General features: G+C 41.3%; 1 protein-coding gene across 2 annotated transcripts; it reads left to right on the top strand.

Moving 5' to 3' along the window:
* Positions 1-8,689: 8,689 nt before the first annotated feature.
* LOC134644901 (four and a half LIM domains protein 2) lies at positions 8,690-13,383 on the top strand. Of its 2 annotated transcripts, XM_063498053.1 has the most exons (6): positions 8,690-8,728; positions 10,896-11,071; positions 11,151-11,325; positions 12,122-12,291; positions 12,439-12,625; positions 12,716-13,382. In XM_063498053.1, the coding sequence occupies exons 2-6, from the start codon at positions 10,916-10,918 to the stop codon at positions 12,865-12,867; spliced, it is 840 nt and encodes a 279-aa protein (XP_063354123.1). In that variant the 5' UTR covers positions 8,690-8,728; positions 10,896-10,915; the 3' UTR covers positions 12,868-13,382. The 2 variants fall into 2 exon arrangements, with proteins under 2 accessions (XP_063354123.1, XP_063354124.1); XM_063498054.1 differs by lacking the exon at positions 8,690-8,728 and having other exon boundaries at positions 10,916-11,071; positions 12,716-13,383.
* The last annotated feature ends 824 nt before the right edge of the window (positions 13,384-14,207 follow it).

Below are 14,207 nucleotides of genomic sequence, written 5' to 3'. Positions count from 1 at the left end.
GAGGAGGTTGGTTTGAAAGTCTCCATTGACAAGTGCAAATTCTGTCGTTCTCAAGTTAAGTATGTGGGTCACATTGTATCCACCAATGGAATAGCCACCGATCCAGAGAAGGTTGAGGTGGTGAAACACTGGAAAGTGCCCACTCACTTGAAACCTCTCAAGTCTTTCCTCGGATTTTGTATTTACTATCGGAGGTTCATAGCCAACTACTCCGCCATTATCCGTCCCTTGTCAGAACTCACCAAGGGTTATGCACCCACTTGGAAAGACCCCAAAGACAAGAAGAGTGTAGACCCAAACCAAACCTATTTTAAAGCATCCGAGCCGTTTGCGGAACGATGGACTCCAGCCTGCCAGGCTGCTTTTGAGCAGATCCGTGAATGTCTGATCAATGCTCCAGTATTGGCATTTGCTGACCCCACTAAGACATACATCTAAGGCCTAAGGCCGGTAGCTTTCGCAAGTCGAAAGCTCAAAGACTCAGAACGTAACTATCCAGTTCATCAACTGGAATTCTTGGCATTAAAGTGGGCCGTCGTGGATAAATTTCACGACTACCTGTATGGTGCCAAATTCATTGTAAGGACTGACAATAACCCCTTAACGTATGTATTGACTTCGGCTAAGCTCAGTGCTGTAGGGCATCGCTGGCTCGCTGCCCTCGCCACGTATGACTTCACCATACAGTACCGCCCTGGGCGCCACAACATTGATGCTGACTTGCTGTCCTGACAGTATGCCCAAGAGGAAGTTGGAGAATGGACTTCCATCCCGCCTGCTGGCATTAAAGCTCTCTGTAAACGGGCCTGCATTAGGGAAGGAGCAGTTGTATCGGACAGATTGGTGGATCAACTTGGCGCTCCTGCCTCTGCAGTACCGGAAGCCTATGCATTTCCTGTGAATCTCAGCGTAAACATCCTCGATCAGCTGAGTCCAAAAGACATTCAAACATCACAAGATATGGACCCTACAATTGGGCCATTGAAGAAAGCAATCAAGAGCAATAAAGGGTTTGCTCGCTCTAAAACTGACTCGCCAGAGACTGTGATGCTCCTCCGTGAAAGTCGCAAATTGGAGTTGAGTGATGGATTACTCTACAGAGTAAAAGAAAAAATGTGTGGAAAACAAAGCCGGCAGCTTGTCTTGCCAGCAAGATACAGGTCTATGGTGTTAAGGTCTCTGCATGATGAGTGTGGGCACATGGGAGCAGAGCGAACAACAGAACTGATTAAAGAGAGGTTTTACTGGCCTCGTATGGCAGCTGAGATTGAGCAGTACATTCGCACTTGTGGGAGGTGTATCTCCAGGAAGACGCTCCCTCAGCGTGCCTCACCCTTGAATCAGATAACAAGTAATGGCCCTCTAGACTTGGTCTGCATTGATTTCTTACAGATAGAGCCTGATTCTAAGGGTGTTGCAAATTTGTTAGTTGTGACAGATCACTATACACGTTATGCACAGGCATTTCCTACCAAAGATCAAAGAGCCATTACCGTTGCAAGAGTTCTGTGGGAGAAGTATTTCGTGCACTACGGTCTACCTGCACGAATACACTCTGATCAGGGCAGAGACTTTGAGAGTCGACTGATCAAGGAGCTGTTGTCCATGTTGGGGATTCGGAAGTCACGAACATCTCCCTATCACCCACAAGGTGATGCGCAACCGGAAAGATTCAACAGAACCCTTCTAGCAATGCTCAGTACCATGGACGCTGTAAAGAAACAGTGCTGGAGCCAGCATATCACCTACCTGGTACACGCGTACAATTGTACAAGGAGTGATGCCACAGGATACTCACCTTATTATCTCATGTTCGGGAGAGAAGCTAGACTGCCCATCGATGTCTGCTTTGGAATCTCGCCAAATGGTGAAAGTGAGTCCTCCTACCAACAGTATGTTTCACGGATGAGAAAAGAGTTGCAGGACGCATACAAACTCGCATCAGATGCAGCTACAAAAAATCATCTGAAGAACAAAGCACACTATGACCAACGTGTGAGAGATCTGCCTTTGAAGAAGGGAGACAGGGTTCTCATTCAGAATGTTGGAATAAAAGGCAAGCATAAACTGCAGGATCGTTCTTCTGAGGAGGAACATTGTGAAGCAGCAGAAAGTCAATCAGTAGGAGAAAGTGAAAACTCATCTGGAGATGATACACCTACTATGCTGGAATATGATGCTCAAGAGACAAATGAGTCCATGGGAGAGCAAGAAGAAGAACGGGAAACAAGTTCACCTTTTTCAAACAGAACTCGAAGTGACAATTCTCATAGAAGTACAATAAATGAGAGTGAACAGTTTTCCACATCCCGAAAATCCCTGAGAAAACCAAAACCACCCATGAGATTGACATATGAAAAGCCAGGTCACCCATCTTGTGAGCCTGTTACCATCATGCACCATGGTATGGTCATTCAACTAAAATTAAACCCTCCAGACATCAGTGAACCAAAGGGACGTTCTAAGACATCGAAGAAGTTTTTAGGAAGTGAGGAAGACCATCACCCTGTAAAGCTAAAGAGAAGTCAGACGTGTGATGAGGACATCTACACGGTTAGAAGGGGGAGGGTGTAGCCCTGTCTGCAATTATTCGGACTTACAGTATAAAGAAGAAAAGTTTACGGTTATAAAAAATGGTTAAAATATAAATAGTTGATAAAAGGTTTAACAATCATATACTTGGGTACAAATGTATTTCATTTACAGTTAAGAGTCCAATAAATAAAAGGGTTTCAGGATTTAGAGTTCATTTACTGTGCAGAAGCAATATGTTGGGGTGTAACCTAAATTTGTTTACCCATCTAATGTCAGTTACCTTAATGTTGTATTGTCATTGGTTGTTGTACTGACGAGCCAGTCAATGTCACTCTTCTCTGTTATGGGGGCGGGACGAGTGGTAAGGTTTGTGTGAATCTGTGGGAGCGGACACAGAAGCTAAGTCCGAAGAGAGAGATGTCGTAAGGCAAATGTGGTGTGGATTTTGCATCTAAGTGTATTTTTGAGGACGACTACCCGTGGTCCTGATATTACTTATTTGTGATCTGCAAGAGATAAATGAGAGTGTGTGCCTTGACATTTGTACTGTAACTATTCGTTATAGTGGTAAAATGGTGTGATATGTGATGCTAACTAGCGGCTTGCTAATTGACCCTGTCCACGAGAAAATGCTAACTTCCTGGTTTGAGACCGGATGTGTGGTTGTACATTTCCGGTAGCTTTACTTTGCGGTCAATCGCTACTGCGAAGATATACTCCAAAATCATGTCCAAAACTCGAAAACTGAAAGATCGCGTTAAGTTACAAAGAGGAGAAGGTGGGAACACTCACCACTGTTGTGTCATAAAAAATCTAATGATCAATTTTGACGTTTAAAGAGTTTAGATCGATCAGTTGTTTACATCACTCAACACAAGCAGAACTGCATTACAAAATCAGAAGACACATCGTCCACCTTCAGAAGCACATCTCTGTATAGTGACTGGTCTTATGATTTAAACAGGCAAATGTTCAGCATTCAAACTACAGGTGAACAATAGTCAAACCAGATGTTTCCCCCGTTATGTCGATATCAGCTAGTCAAGTACACACCTACACAGCATGTTAACAAACCATGAAAAAAAGCCACACAAAAAAATGAACGATTGCTGGTAAGGGTTTCTATACATTAGTATTTACGAAGGGTATGTTGTGACTTACCTTCAAAATTACAGTGGTCCCTCACTATAATGCAGTTCACCTTTCACCTCGCTGTTTTGCAGATTTTTTAGTGCAAGTTTGCATGCTTTTTTTTTTTTTTACATCACATTGTGTCCTGCGTCCTGATCGCTGCAGACGATCTCCTCCGTGACGTCTCTCCTGTACAGTACAGAATCGCTGCATCTATCGCTAGCAGTGTGACTCTGAAGTGCAGTACTGTATGTCCACGATGTCCACGCGTCAAAAAATAAAATTGGCTACTTGATTTCACCTATCGCTGGTTATTTTTAGAACATAACACCCGCGATAAACGAGGGACAGCTGAGAAATATAACATTTGAATCCCTTTTCTCTTTTGCTCTGAGGCGCGGGGGAAAAATATCGACAAGTCGATGAACATCATTTACAGATATATTGGGTAAATGCCCAAGACATCTATAGAAATGTAAATCGCCGCTTGATTCATTCATTTGCTTAACTTGTTTTGGACCGTAAACAAGGCGCGAATAGGACACCGGAAACAAAGCTCCCCACAGGAGTTTCCGCACCGGAAGTAGCATATGCTAACGTGCACATAGTCAATTAGCGCAGCTTACCGCGTTATGTGCTGTGATACCATGCTGTATGTTTAGCTCTCTGATTTTCAGTCAAAGCATGCTAATGCTAAAACGTTATGTGATAGCATTTGGTATTGTAGCTCAAGTGTTTTAATGTTTAGAAGCTGAGGGACACTGTAGAAGGAGAGGGAGAGAGAGGTTTCTGCCCGGATGGACCCTGCTGTTTTCTCGACCCTGACTGTCTTCACTACTGGTGAACTAACTGCTAACTGCCCGTTTCTGATTGCCCCACTAACAAACTCATTGGACTCGTGAGTACTAGCTGGAACTAAAGTGCACGTATTTTGTTTATTGCTCAGCTTGAGTGAAGCGGCCAACAGTTTTAGGCCTCACCGCACCCGAACTTCGAATCAGGCCTACAACAAGCACTGTGCTACAGGTTAAAGTGTGTGTGTGTGTGTGGGCCCACTGTTACAAATTTGGTTTAAATTGAGTAAGTGTGTAGTTGTAATCAAAGGTTGAAATTCATCCCTTTTTAAAGGTGTGAGCTGTTGTAACTGAAATAACAGTTGGCACCTAAGAAAGAGTTATTTTGTTTTGATAATCTTTTATTTATAACCCATGTAGTCACATTTACAGTGGTTTTGTTTTTTTATTTGAATTCAGTTCATTTCATTTTATAAAAGTAAGTGTTTATTTTATTTATTTCATTGTTGTCTAAATAAATACCCGGTGAGGGATTTAATTTGTGTAAACTACAGTTGTGGTGGTCCTTATTAATTCAATTAGAGGGTATCAGGTATCATTATTAGTAGCACTACGAACCCAGGCCCAGTCTCATTGTACTATATACTCTAGCTTTACCATAGCTACGTGGGACCTGGGTTACATATGCCAGAATTAAGTGTTTATATCTGACACATGTCTTACGCTAGTTTGCTCCTATGGTTCATATCAGATTGTTGGGATATTTAGGATGGAGGACTTGATTAAATGCGTTTCACACTTAGTTTGGTGTCTCCAACAAGATAAAATGAGTTAATAAGTCAGCTTTAGCGGTGGATTTGTTTGCATTCTCAGACTATCCATAAGCTCATTGTGTCCCCTGTTTCCTGCCTTCATGCTAAACTAAGCCAACTGGTTGGCTTTATCACACTTGTCATCTAAAATCAAATGAACACTATCATCATCTTAAGCAAACAGTTGCTACCCTATTCCCACAGCGGGAGCCCAAAATGAATCCATCCATCTTTATCGGTTCTAACTGCCCATCTGAGACCTTCGTTGTGACGCTACTTTAAAGCCGGTTGCTGGGATCCATTTCATCAAGTTTGACAGGGAGTGCAGTGAAGTTCTTCCAAAGGATCATATTGGATCTTGGATGACCCAGAGAAATTCCAGTCCAGTTGGTTGCTCTGGCACTAATGATTAACAGTCCACTAGTGACGATGGGGGGTGCCTGGTTTGACCTTTCCACATGGCTGTATTTGCAGCAGAAGTAAGTACCAGGCTTTACCATTACGATAGCCTTGCTGTGCCCAGACAGCTGCACCTTTATCCCCTTGGCCTCAGCAGCTGAGGTGGAGGCCTCAGTTCAGAGAGTGCAGAGAGAGGGAGGTTTCAGCTAAATGCTGGGAAGAAGGAGCAAATACTCAGGGCACGTTAGGGCAGTCTTGGGCATCCTTTCAACTGGTCATATTTAGTATATGCCCAGTTATATATTTAATTGGACCTCATGTCTCCAATTAAGTGAACTGAACTGAATTGATTGTTTCCCATGCCTGAATACTAAAGCATTATAAAATAGAATCAGTTTAATTTACACACGAGCAGCAAAGAACATATCAGTTTTAGTTATGCTCATATTTCATGGTTAAATCCCTTTAGTTCTCCCAACCACCACCTTTTAAAAAAAATAAAAATAAAAAGATGCCACATGTCTATTACAGTGACAATAATCAAATTTTTCCCAGTCTTTCTTCCAATGTAGTACAATATGATCTTCTGTCTGACAAACTGCCTTCTGACTTCAATTTAACAGTACTAGTCTAAATAACATAACCTCCTGTTTGTCTCTGCTTCCCATTTCAAACATGTCTAGCATACATAAAACACTGCTACTGTTTACTACAGTCGAATGAATTCTGAAAAATTACTGCTAATATTTTAAATAATTGGTGGGAGAAACAGCAATTTGCACAAGCATATCTAGAACATGTAAACTCAGGTTAGAGCTCTCAGGATGCATCAGAGCCATCGTTCTTATTAAATGATTAATCTGCATGTAATAGGTTTGGAGGCTTAATTCCTTGTTGTGTTACTGGAGCTGTTCTTAATCAGTTTTCAGGGTGTGGCAGGATGCACCATTACACTGGGGGAGGGCACTGGGATTGGGGTTAGCCACCACCATGAGGTAGGTGGGGGGTGCTATGTTTGCAAATGCTTAAGTAGGTGGCAATGTGACTTCTATGCTAGAGGGATTCCTTTTTGTATAAAAATTGATCATTTTTAGCCTGTTGCTAGTAGGTTGCTGGGAATGTAAAATCTTTATTTAATTATTAAAATATTGATAAAATGGTGTCATGAAAATAACACAATAGCATGCTTTGTTAAGGTGCTGTAGGTGCACAAAAGTGAAAAACAGGTCATTTTAGCCCATTGCTAGGCAGCTGCTAACCAACGTGATCACGTCAGGTCACCTGTGAGTGATTGAATTAGTATGGTTGATCAATTTCTAGAAGTAGTAAAAAGGCAAAAGTGATATAAACCAGGCTGTTGTTTATATCCCAGTTGAACTGGTTGCCACAGCTACAAGAAATTGACATTTGCTTCCAAACTTTACGCTAAATGCTAAATGTACTGGTCTTCTAATCAATTTGAGCACTCAAACAGCTTTTTTCCTATGAACTTGGTTCACCCATTCATCCATGCTTAAGCACTTTTAACCGATTGTTCACAAACACACACAAACACTCTGTTGGATGCATCAGATGTAAGTTGGGGTTCAATATCTTGCCTTCCAGCCTTCCAATTAGTAAACAACCCGCTCTACCTCCTGATCCTAAAGCTAAGACGCAAACTGTTTCACCTTAGTATTAATACACCGGTATACTTCCTAAAATCTACCAGTCACTGGTCAGCACTAAAGTAAAAGTACTGATGACTGAGGCAGAAGTGGTGAGGATGATTTCAATGAAAAATCAATGAATCACATGACTTACATGAGTGCTAAATTTAATGGGAAACCCTCAAATTGTTGTTGACATAACCACAATGTCATCCCCCTGGTGGTGCAAAGGACAAGTTTTTCACAAAGCCATTACAGCAAATCATTAATATTGTTTTAAAAGATTATCTCGTGAGACAAATCCCTGTTAACTGAAGTGATGGGATAGTCAGCGATATGGCTGAACCCAACTGCGATAAACATGGTGGCTAAAACCATAGAGACAACACCCTCATAAACTGATTTAACACTTTGTTAAGCACCAAACTCTTTATGCCGTGCTACAAATAGAACACTAGAATCTTAGTGGAGCATTGCTGACGCATTTTCTCACTGGAGAGTGTCCAGGGACCACAGGGTCAGGAAAACCTGCCTCAGAGAGAAAGGGAGACGTCGAATGACAGAAGAAAGAGTGGGGAAGGGCCTGGGGGGTGGGGGTGATGGAGGGGGCCGCGGTGTGGATTAGAGAGCATCAGAAAATAGTGCTAAAATTTTCTGAGAAAACAAGTGGGTGTCTGTCATTAGCAAGTCTGGATATTGTAGCCAACAAATGGGAGGGCTGGGAATGAATGTGGAGTCCCCCTGTGAGGGGAAATATGGGGAGGCAGGAACGGATGAGACATTTGAGTAGCAACAAATCTCACAGGACAAAAATCTTTGACATTTGACCCTTGGCATCTTTTCTATTGTATATAGTAGGCCGCAGCAATATTGTGTCATTACTCAATAGTATGCATATGCATTAGAGTGCAATGTTGTGGTAATGATGGATAACTGCGACGGAAAGAAAACAAACAATAGCAGGGAAAGATGAATAACTCTCTCCAAGGAGTGGAAAAGGGAGGAATGATATGATATGACTGTTCTGGGGAGAAGCAAAAATAATGAAAAAAGATAGAGTGAAGCACGAGTGAGTGAACACGAGAATCACACGGAGAGGATGTGAGCGAGTGAACAACTTCTGAGTGACCTTAAAAGGCCACATGGTTGTGCTGGGGACAAAATGAGCGAGTGAAATGGGGCCTCGGGTTTATCTCTGTGAAGCTCTGCTGTATTTATAGATCATCTCAAAAAAGAATCTCTGCCCCCTTGTAAACCCCCCTCCCCCCACATCTATCATCCCTCCCCCATTTTCAATTAGCCCCTGATGGGTGGAGTAAAGCAATCAGGAGTAAGTACAGCTCACCCGGAGCCTGCTCCCTCAGTCTGCCACAGACTCCACACAGGCACACACTCCTCAGACAGGAAGGTAAGAACCAACTCTGTTCAACTGCTCCACTCTCCATGTATTCACTTGTCCATTCTTCCGCCTATCCATTCTCCTCACTGGTCTTCATTCACCATGTCTTCCATTCTCCACCACACTGGCATCCTCCTATCTGCCTCCCCACCCACCTGCTCGTGCTCTCCCTTCTTCCACCTGCAGAGCATTGTCACTATTTAACTACCTCTTCCATCACCTCCCTTTCCTTTCGGCCTGTTTCATGTAGACTGGATTCCTTATTTAGTAAAAACCTCTTCCTTAAATCATCCAGTCATGGGTAGGCTAGTTATCTGGAACCTTTTTCTGCTCGCTTCTCTTCAAAACATAAACCTAACTTTACTACTATAAAACCAGCCACTTCCTAATAACTTCTGTTGCTTTTTATGGCTTTACAGTATTTTGGTGTTTTTAGATCACACTTTTTCTAAACTGTACAAAAACTGTGCTCTCTGTCCTGGAAATACAAATGATTGATGCGGGGTTCAGATTTTTTTATTGAGTTTGCCTGAAGGGGGATCAGCAAATCAGATTAGATCGAGTTAAGATCAAATTAATGTTTAATTCTGTGTAACACTTAATTCTTTTGTCCACTTACAAGGTTGTTATGTGACTGAAAAGGAATACCTTCAGGACTGTTAGGTCAAGAGAGTAGAACACTAAAGTAGGCTAGCATCTGTAAAGATGAATAAAAGGCTGCGATTTTAAGCTTTTCTCCATCTTTTCTGGCGTTATGATGCGATCACACAGTTCCGTTTTGCAGTTTCACTCTAACTAAACTTTGTTAGACCCAAATATAAATGTTCCAGTGCATGCAGATAATGCCATACATGCACAGATCTTATTAAAATACTGTAAAATAAGCAGTTCTCTACAAGGCACCATGTGTTTAGACACAAGAACCTTTTAATAGTTCACTTTTCTGTAAACTGGCTGTAGCTCAGGTTGACTCCCAGATGGGGAGCATCAAAGACACCCCAGAAGCTGGGAAACAGCTGCATGGCATGTCTGAATGGCTGGAGCTTTTATTTGCGGCAGTACAGATTAGCCTTTTTTTATTTTTAGGAGTCAGATAAATCCTTATATAAGCTAGGTGAGTCATGGTGGGAGTGATAAACAATGAGGGAATGTGGGAGGGCGCTGAGAATGCTTAGAGCAGAAAGGACGGGCAGATTAAACGTCTCAGCTTCAGCTAGATAAAAGATACTAACCTTTTGAGTGTGGGGAGCATCGCAAATCACTCACGGATCTCGTTTTGGACCACTTAGGTGGGAATCTACGGTGATCAAAAATAGATCAAAGGGAAGAACAATAAGATTATGGGGATAACAACAGAGAGCAGCTCAATTCAAACCAGAAATATGAATTTAAGCTTGGGGTTTCTGGAGGGGTTTTTTGCAGGGTTTTTTTTGTCTTGATCCGCTTTACTTGGTGAGAGCTTGGGTAGTATTTAATTCTGTCTTGGAGAATGGAACTCCATCAACCCTTTTTTTTGCCATGCATCTTCTCTGTTACCCACAAAGAAATACTAAAATAAATAGGGTGTGTGTTATCCTCGTTTAACCAAGAGTAGCTGCATAGGCACAGGTGGGATAGCCAAGAGCTCAACAGGCAGACCACAAACAGCTGCAGATTGTGAACAGTCATTATTACGAGTGTCGTTTAAACCCACTTATGCACAGATGCGCACACACAGTGACAAGGGATACTGTGATCTGGCGCTGACAGCTGGAGGTGAGGTGATAAATGGGTCGGTGTATAGTGGCGTAGTGTGTGTTGGTATGCAACGGGGCAAAAGTTGACTGTCTCTAAGCAGGACTGATAGGAGTTATTTATATCCGCCTCATCGCTCACCTTCTCATCTGTCACAAAATGAAGGACGCCTGAGAGATGGGAGAGGAAGATGAAAGAGGGAAATGCATGGAAAAAGTCTGCAACTTGTAAAGTGACAGGTCTACTAATGCGTCCTAGAAAACACTATTAGTTTGAAGTTCGATTTCTAAGAAATAGCTCTCTGATGATTGCCAGCATCGCTCCAAGGATTAATTGGAGCAGGGAAGCAAAATGGCATAAGTTTCTATGGTACTTAATATAAGCGTTCGTATCCTGTATATATAATGTTACCCTTAGGCTCTTTTGTTTCTTTCTCTCTCAGCTGAGCAGTACTAGGTCAAAATGACAGAACGCTACGACTGCCACTACTGCAAAGAGTCCCTGTTTGGGAAGAAGTATGTTCTGCGAGAGGAAAATCCCTACTGTGTGAAATGTTATGAAAGCCTGTACTCCAACACCTGTGAGGAGTGCAAGAAGCCTATTGGCTGTAACACCAGGGTAAGAGATATAAAATTAAGACATGCATACATACAAGAACAAGTAGAGAACAAGAACAAGAGTACTGCTCTTTCTGCAGGATCTTTCCTACAAGGACCGTCACTGGCATGAGGAATGCTTTAAGTGCTTCCAGTGCAAGCGCTCCCTGGTGGACAAGCCCTTCTCTACCAAGGACGAGCAGCTCCTTTGCACTGAGTGCTACTCCAACGAGTATTCCTCCAAGTGCCATGAGTGCAAGAAAACCATCATGCCAGGTAGGAAGAAAACTGAAATAGATCAGCAGAGTAGCTAGAAAAATTAGAACCTTAATTTGTCACTTAATTTTAAATTGGATCATTGCGTAAATAAAAAGTCTTCTGTCTCACTATATAGACTAGTTTTAAACAAATTACAACAAAGGTGAGAAGATTATGCAGATTATATTATATCAAAGTTGTAATGAGAATAAAATCCACTATTGCAGGCTGAGTTATAGCTGACCATCTATGTTGGAAAAACAGAGCTGTAGCCCAGAGAGTGGGAAGGCACCTCAGAGGTCTGAAGGTTGCCTGTTCAGTTCAGGATCTCTACAAAAATAAGGATAATGTGGAGTAACTTAACTAAAGCTAAAATTTAATTAAACCAAGTAATAGAACTAGACTGAGAAGTTCAAAACAGTACTGATATTGTTTGTGCTATTTTCTCATTGGATGAACGAGAAGGTTTCCTTTTTTTCTTTTGATTAGCTGGGCACGATACATGTTTGCCCACATTGCTGTAGTACAATTATAATAATATAGGGTATAAACACATTAATTTTGTCAGTACGTTTACAGAAACCTGTTTTCTTTTCATTTTAATAGGTACAAATAAAGTAACAACTAATTACTAAGTATTTGTATCCTATTCCTATACACTTAAACGTGAGCAGTGATGGGTATAGAGCATCATGCGGCACATACTATAGAATAAAACCATACCTTGTTAGGCCTTTGGAGTACTAGAACATGTATACTATTTTGACCCAAAATTGAATTTAATCATTAGTTATAACCTTACTATTTTCTGAAGGCTCCAGGAAGATGGAGCACAAGGGGAACAGCTGGCACGAGACCTGTTTCACCTGCAAGCGATGCCAGCAGCCTATTGGCACCAAGAGCTTCATCCCCAAGGACAACCAGAACTTCTGTGTGCCCTGCTATGAGAAGCAGTTTGCCATGCAGTGTGTGCACTGCAAGAAGGTAGCACATCCACTGCTACATACAATGATATCGAGTAAAATGTACTTTCAAAGTAGCTCTCCATTAGTCTCCATTTTCACACTACATGTTATTGTTGCATGTGTAATGGCACTAAAGTGTGGCAGTAACCCGGCTCCCTCTAAATAGCCCATCACCACTGGCGGGGTGACCTACCGTGACCAGCCCTGGCACAAGGACTGCTTCCTTTGCACTAGCTGCAAGCAGCAGCTGTCTGGACAGAGGTTTACCTCCAGAGACGACTTTGCCTACTGCCTCAACTGCTTCTGCAACCTTTATGCTAAGAAGTGTGCCTCGTGCACCACCCCCATTAGCGGTAATCTTTCATCACTGGGTCAACTGAACCTAATAAGGCTCATTTATAACAGGTTTGTCAGTTGTATTGACTTCAACTTGATATTCTCAGGTCTTGGGGGCAGCAAGTATATCTCCTTTGAGGAGCGTCAGTGGCACAATGACTGCTTCAACTGTAAGAAGTGCTCCGTGTCCCTGGTTGGCCGTGGCTTTCTCACCGAACGCGACGATATCCTGTGCCCAGAGTGCGGCAAAGACATCTAATTCGGCCCGAGTGATGACCGTTACATCTGACGGGATGACCGCGTTATGATCAGGGAATGATGCAGAGTTGATAAATTCTATTTGAGCACAGTGCATAACATCTATAACATCGTTACTACAAAGCAATACTATGAATGTACATGAAATACAAGCTACTAACAGTGTTCTTTGAGATAAGAGAGTTCATTTAAGTTAAATGTTCACTATTTGAGGAGAAAAAAAAAGTAATTACTAATCAATAAATGTAGGCATGAATCTGCTGTAATGTGCTCATGAAGAGAAAATGTTTCCAAGTAGATACTGTATGAAGGATTCTGAGGAAAATCTACAATATTACTGCACACTATCGGCTTTGCAGAATAATAGTAATTACTGCTTTGTGCATATAATTAGAGTTTTTGTGACGTTTAACCACTTAAATATTAAAAATGCATATTTATTCGTATAAAGGAATAAATATGAATACATTGCATGAAAGATGAAAAATATAAATAAATAAATTTTGCATGAAATAAGATGATTTCAGGATTTCTAAACAAAACACAAAAACAAAACAAAAAAACCCAAAAAAGATTAAAAATGGCAAAGTCAAAATGTTTCTATTGGTAACTTACAAAAAGAAAAGATTAAAAATGTTCTAGAAAAGCACTACAGATTGCTCGGTGGAAGATTTTTATCATTTCATTCAGTTTTACCCCAATGTCCAGTTGAACACCATGTCAAACATGACACATAAAGCCCGTAAAATTTCTACATAATTAAATCAATAAACATCCTTAATTTTTTTTTAATTTAATTCATTTTTTTATAACACTTTGTACAAACACTGATTCAAAGCACATTTTCCGGTGTGTTTTAATGAACTCCACATCAGTACCTGCAAAGTCAATTCTCCTTTTCTCCAGTAAATAGACTTCAAAAGTTCTGCATTCTTGGTTTTGCCCAAACTCATTTTATGTGTCTGAATTATTAAAAACTGGTATTCAATTGCAACCCAGTTTCTGAAAAGTTGGAAAACTGTAAAATGTTAATACAATTTGCAAGACATATCAACGATTGAAAAACAGGTTGTTGTGTTTTTAAGTGGTATGTTTAACACTGTGTTGCTCATCACAGGTAAGTGTTTGGAAAATGAGGAGGTAAATTCTTGTAGTTCTCAAAGTCTTGCTTGGGTTGGGATTTCAGGGCTTCTTTGGTCATATTTTTGGACGTTTTTCCTACTAAGCTACACTGTTGGCTTAGCAATGTTGGCTAAAATAAGCAAGAGACCTCCACAGAAAAGTCTTCTGGATGCAAGTATGTGATGCTGTATTGTTTAGTGTTATTGATGCCTTTACAGA

The sequence above is a fragment of the Pelmatolapia mariae genome, linkage group LG16_19 (assembly GCF_036321145.2).
Source record: "Pelmatolapia mariae isolate MD_Pm_ZW linkage group LG16_19, Pm_UMD_F_2, whole genome shotgun sequence".
In the NCBI taxonomy this organism is placed as follows: domain Eukaryota; kingdom Metazoa; phylum Chordata; class Actinopteri; order Cichliformes; family Cichlidae; genus Pelmatolapia; species Pelmatolapia mariae.
The sequence above is the reverse complement of the archived record's forward strand: the minus strand, read 5'-3'. Positions and strand labels throughout refer to the sequence as shown.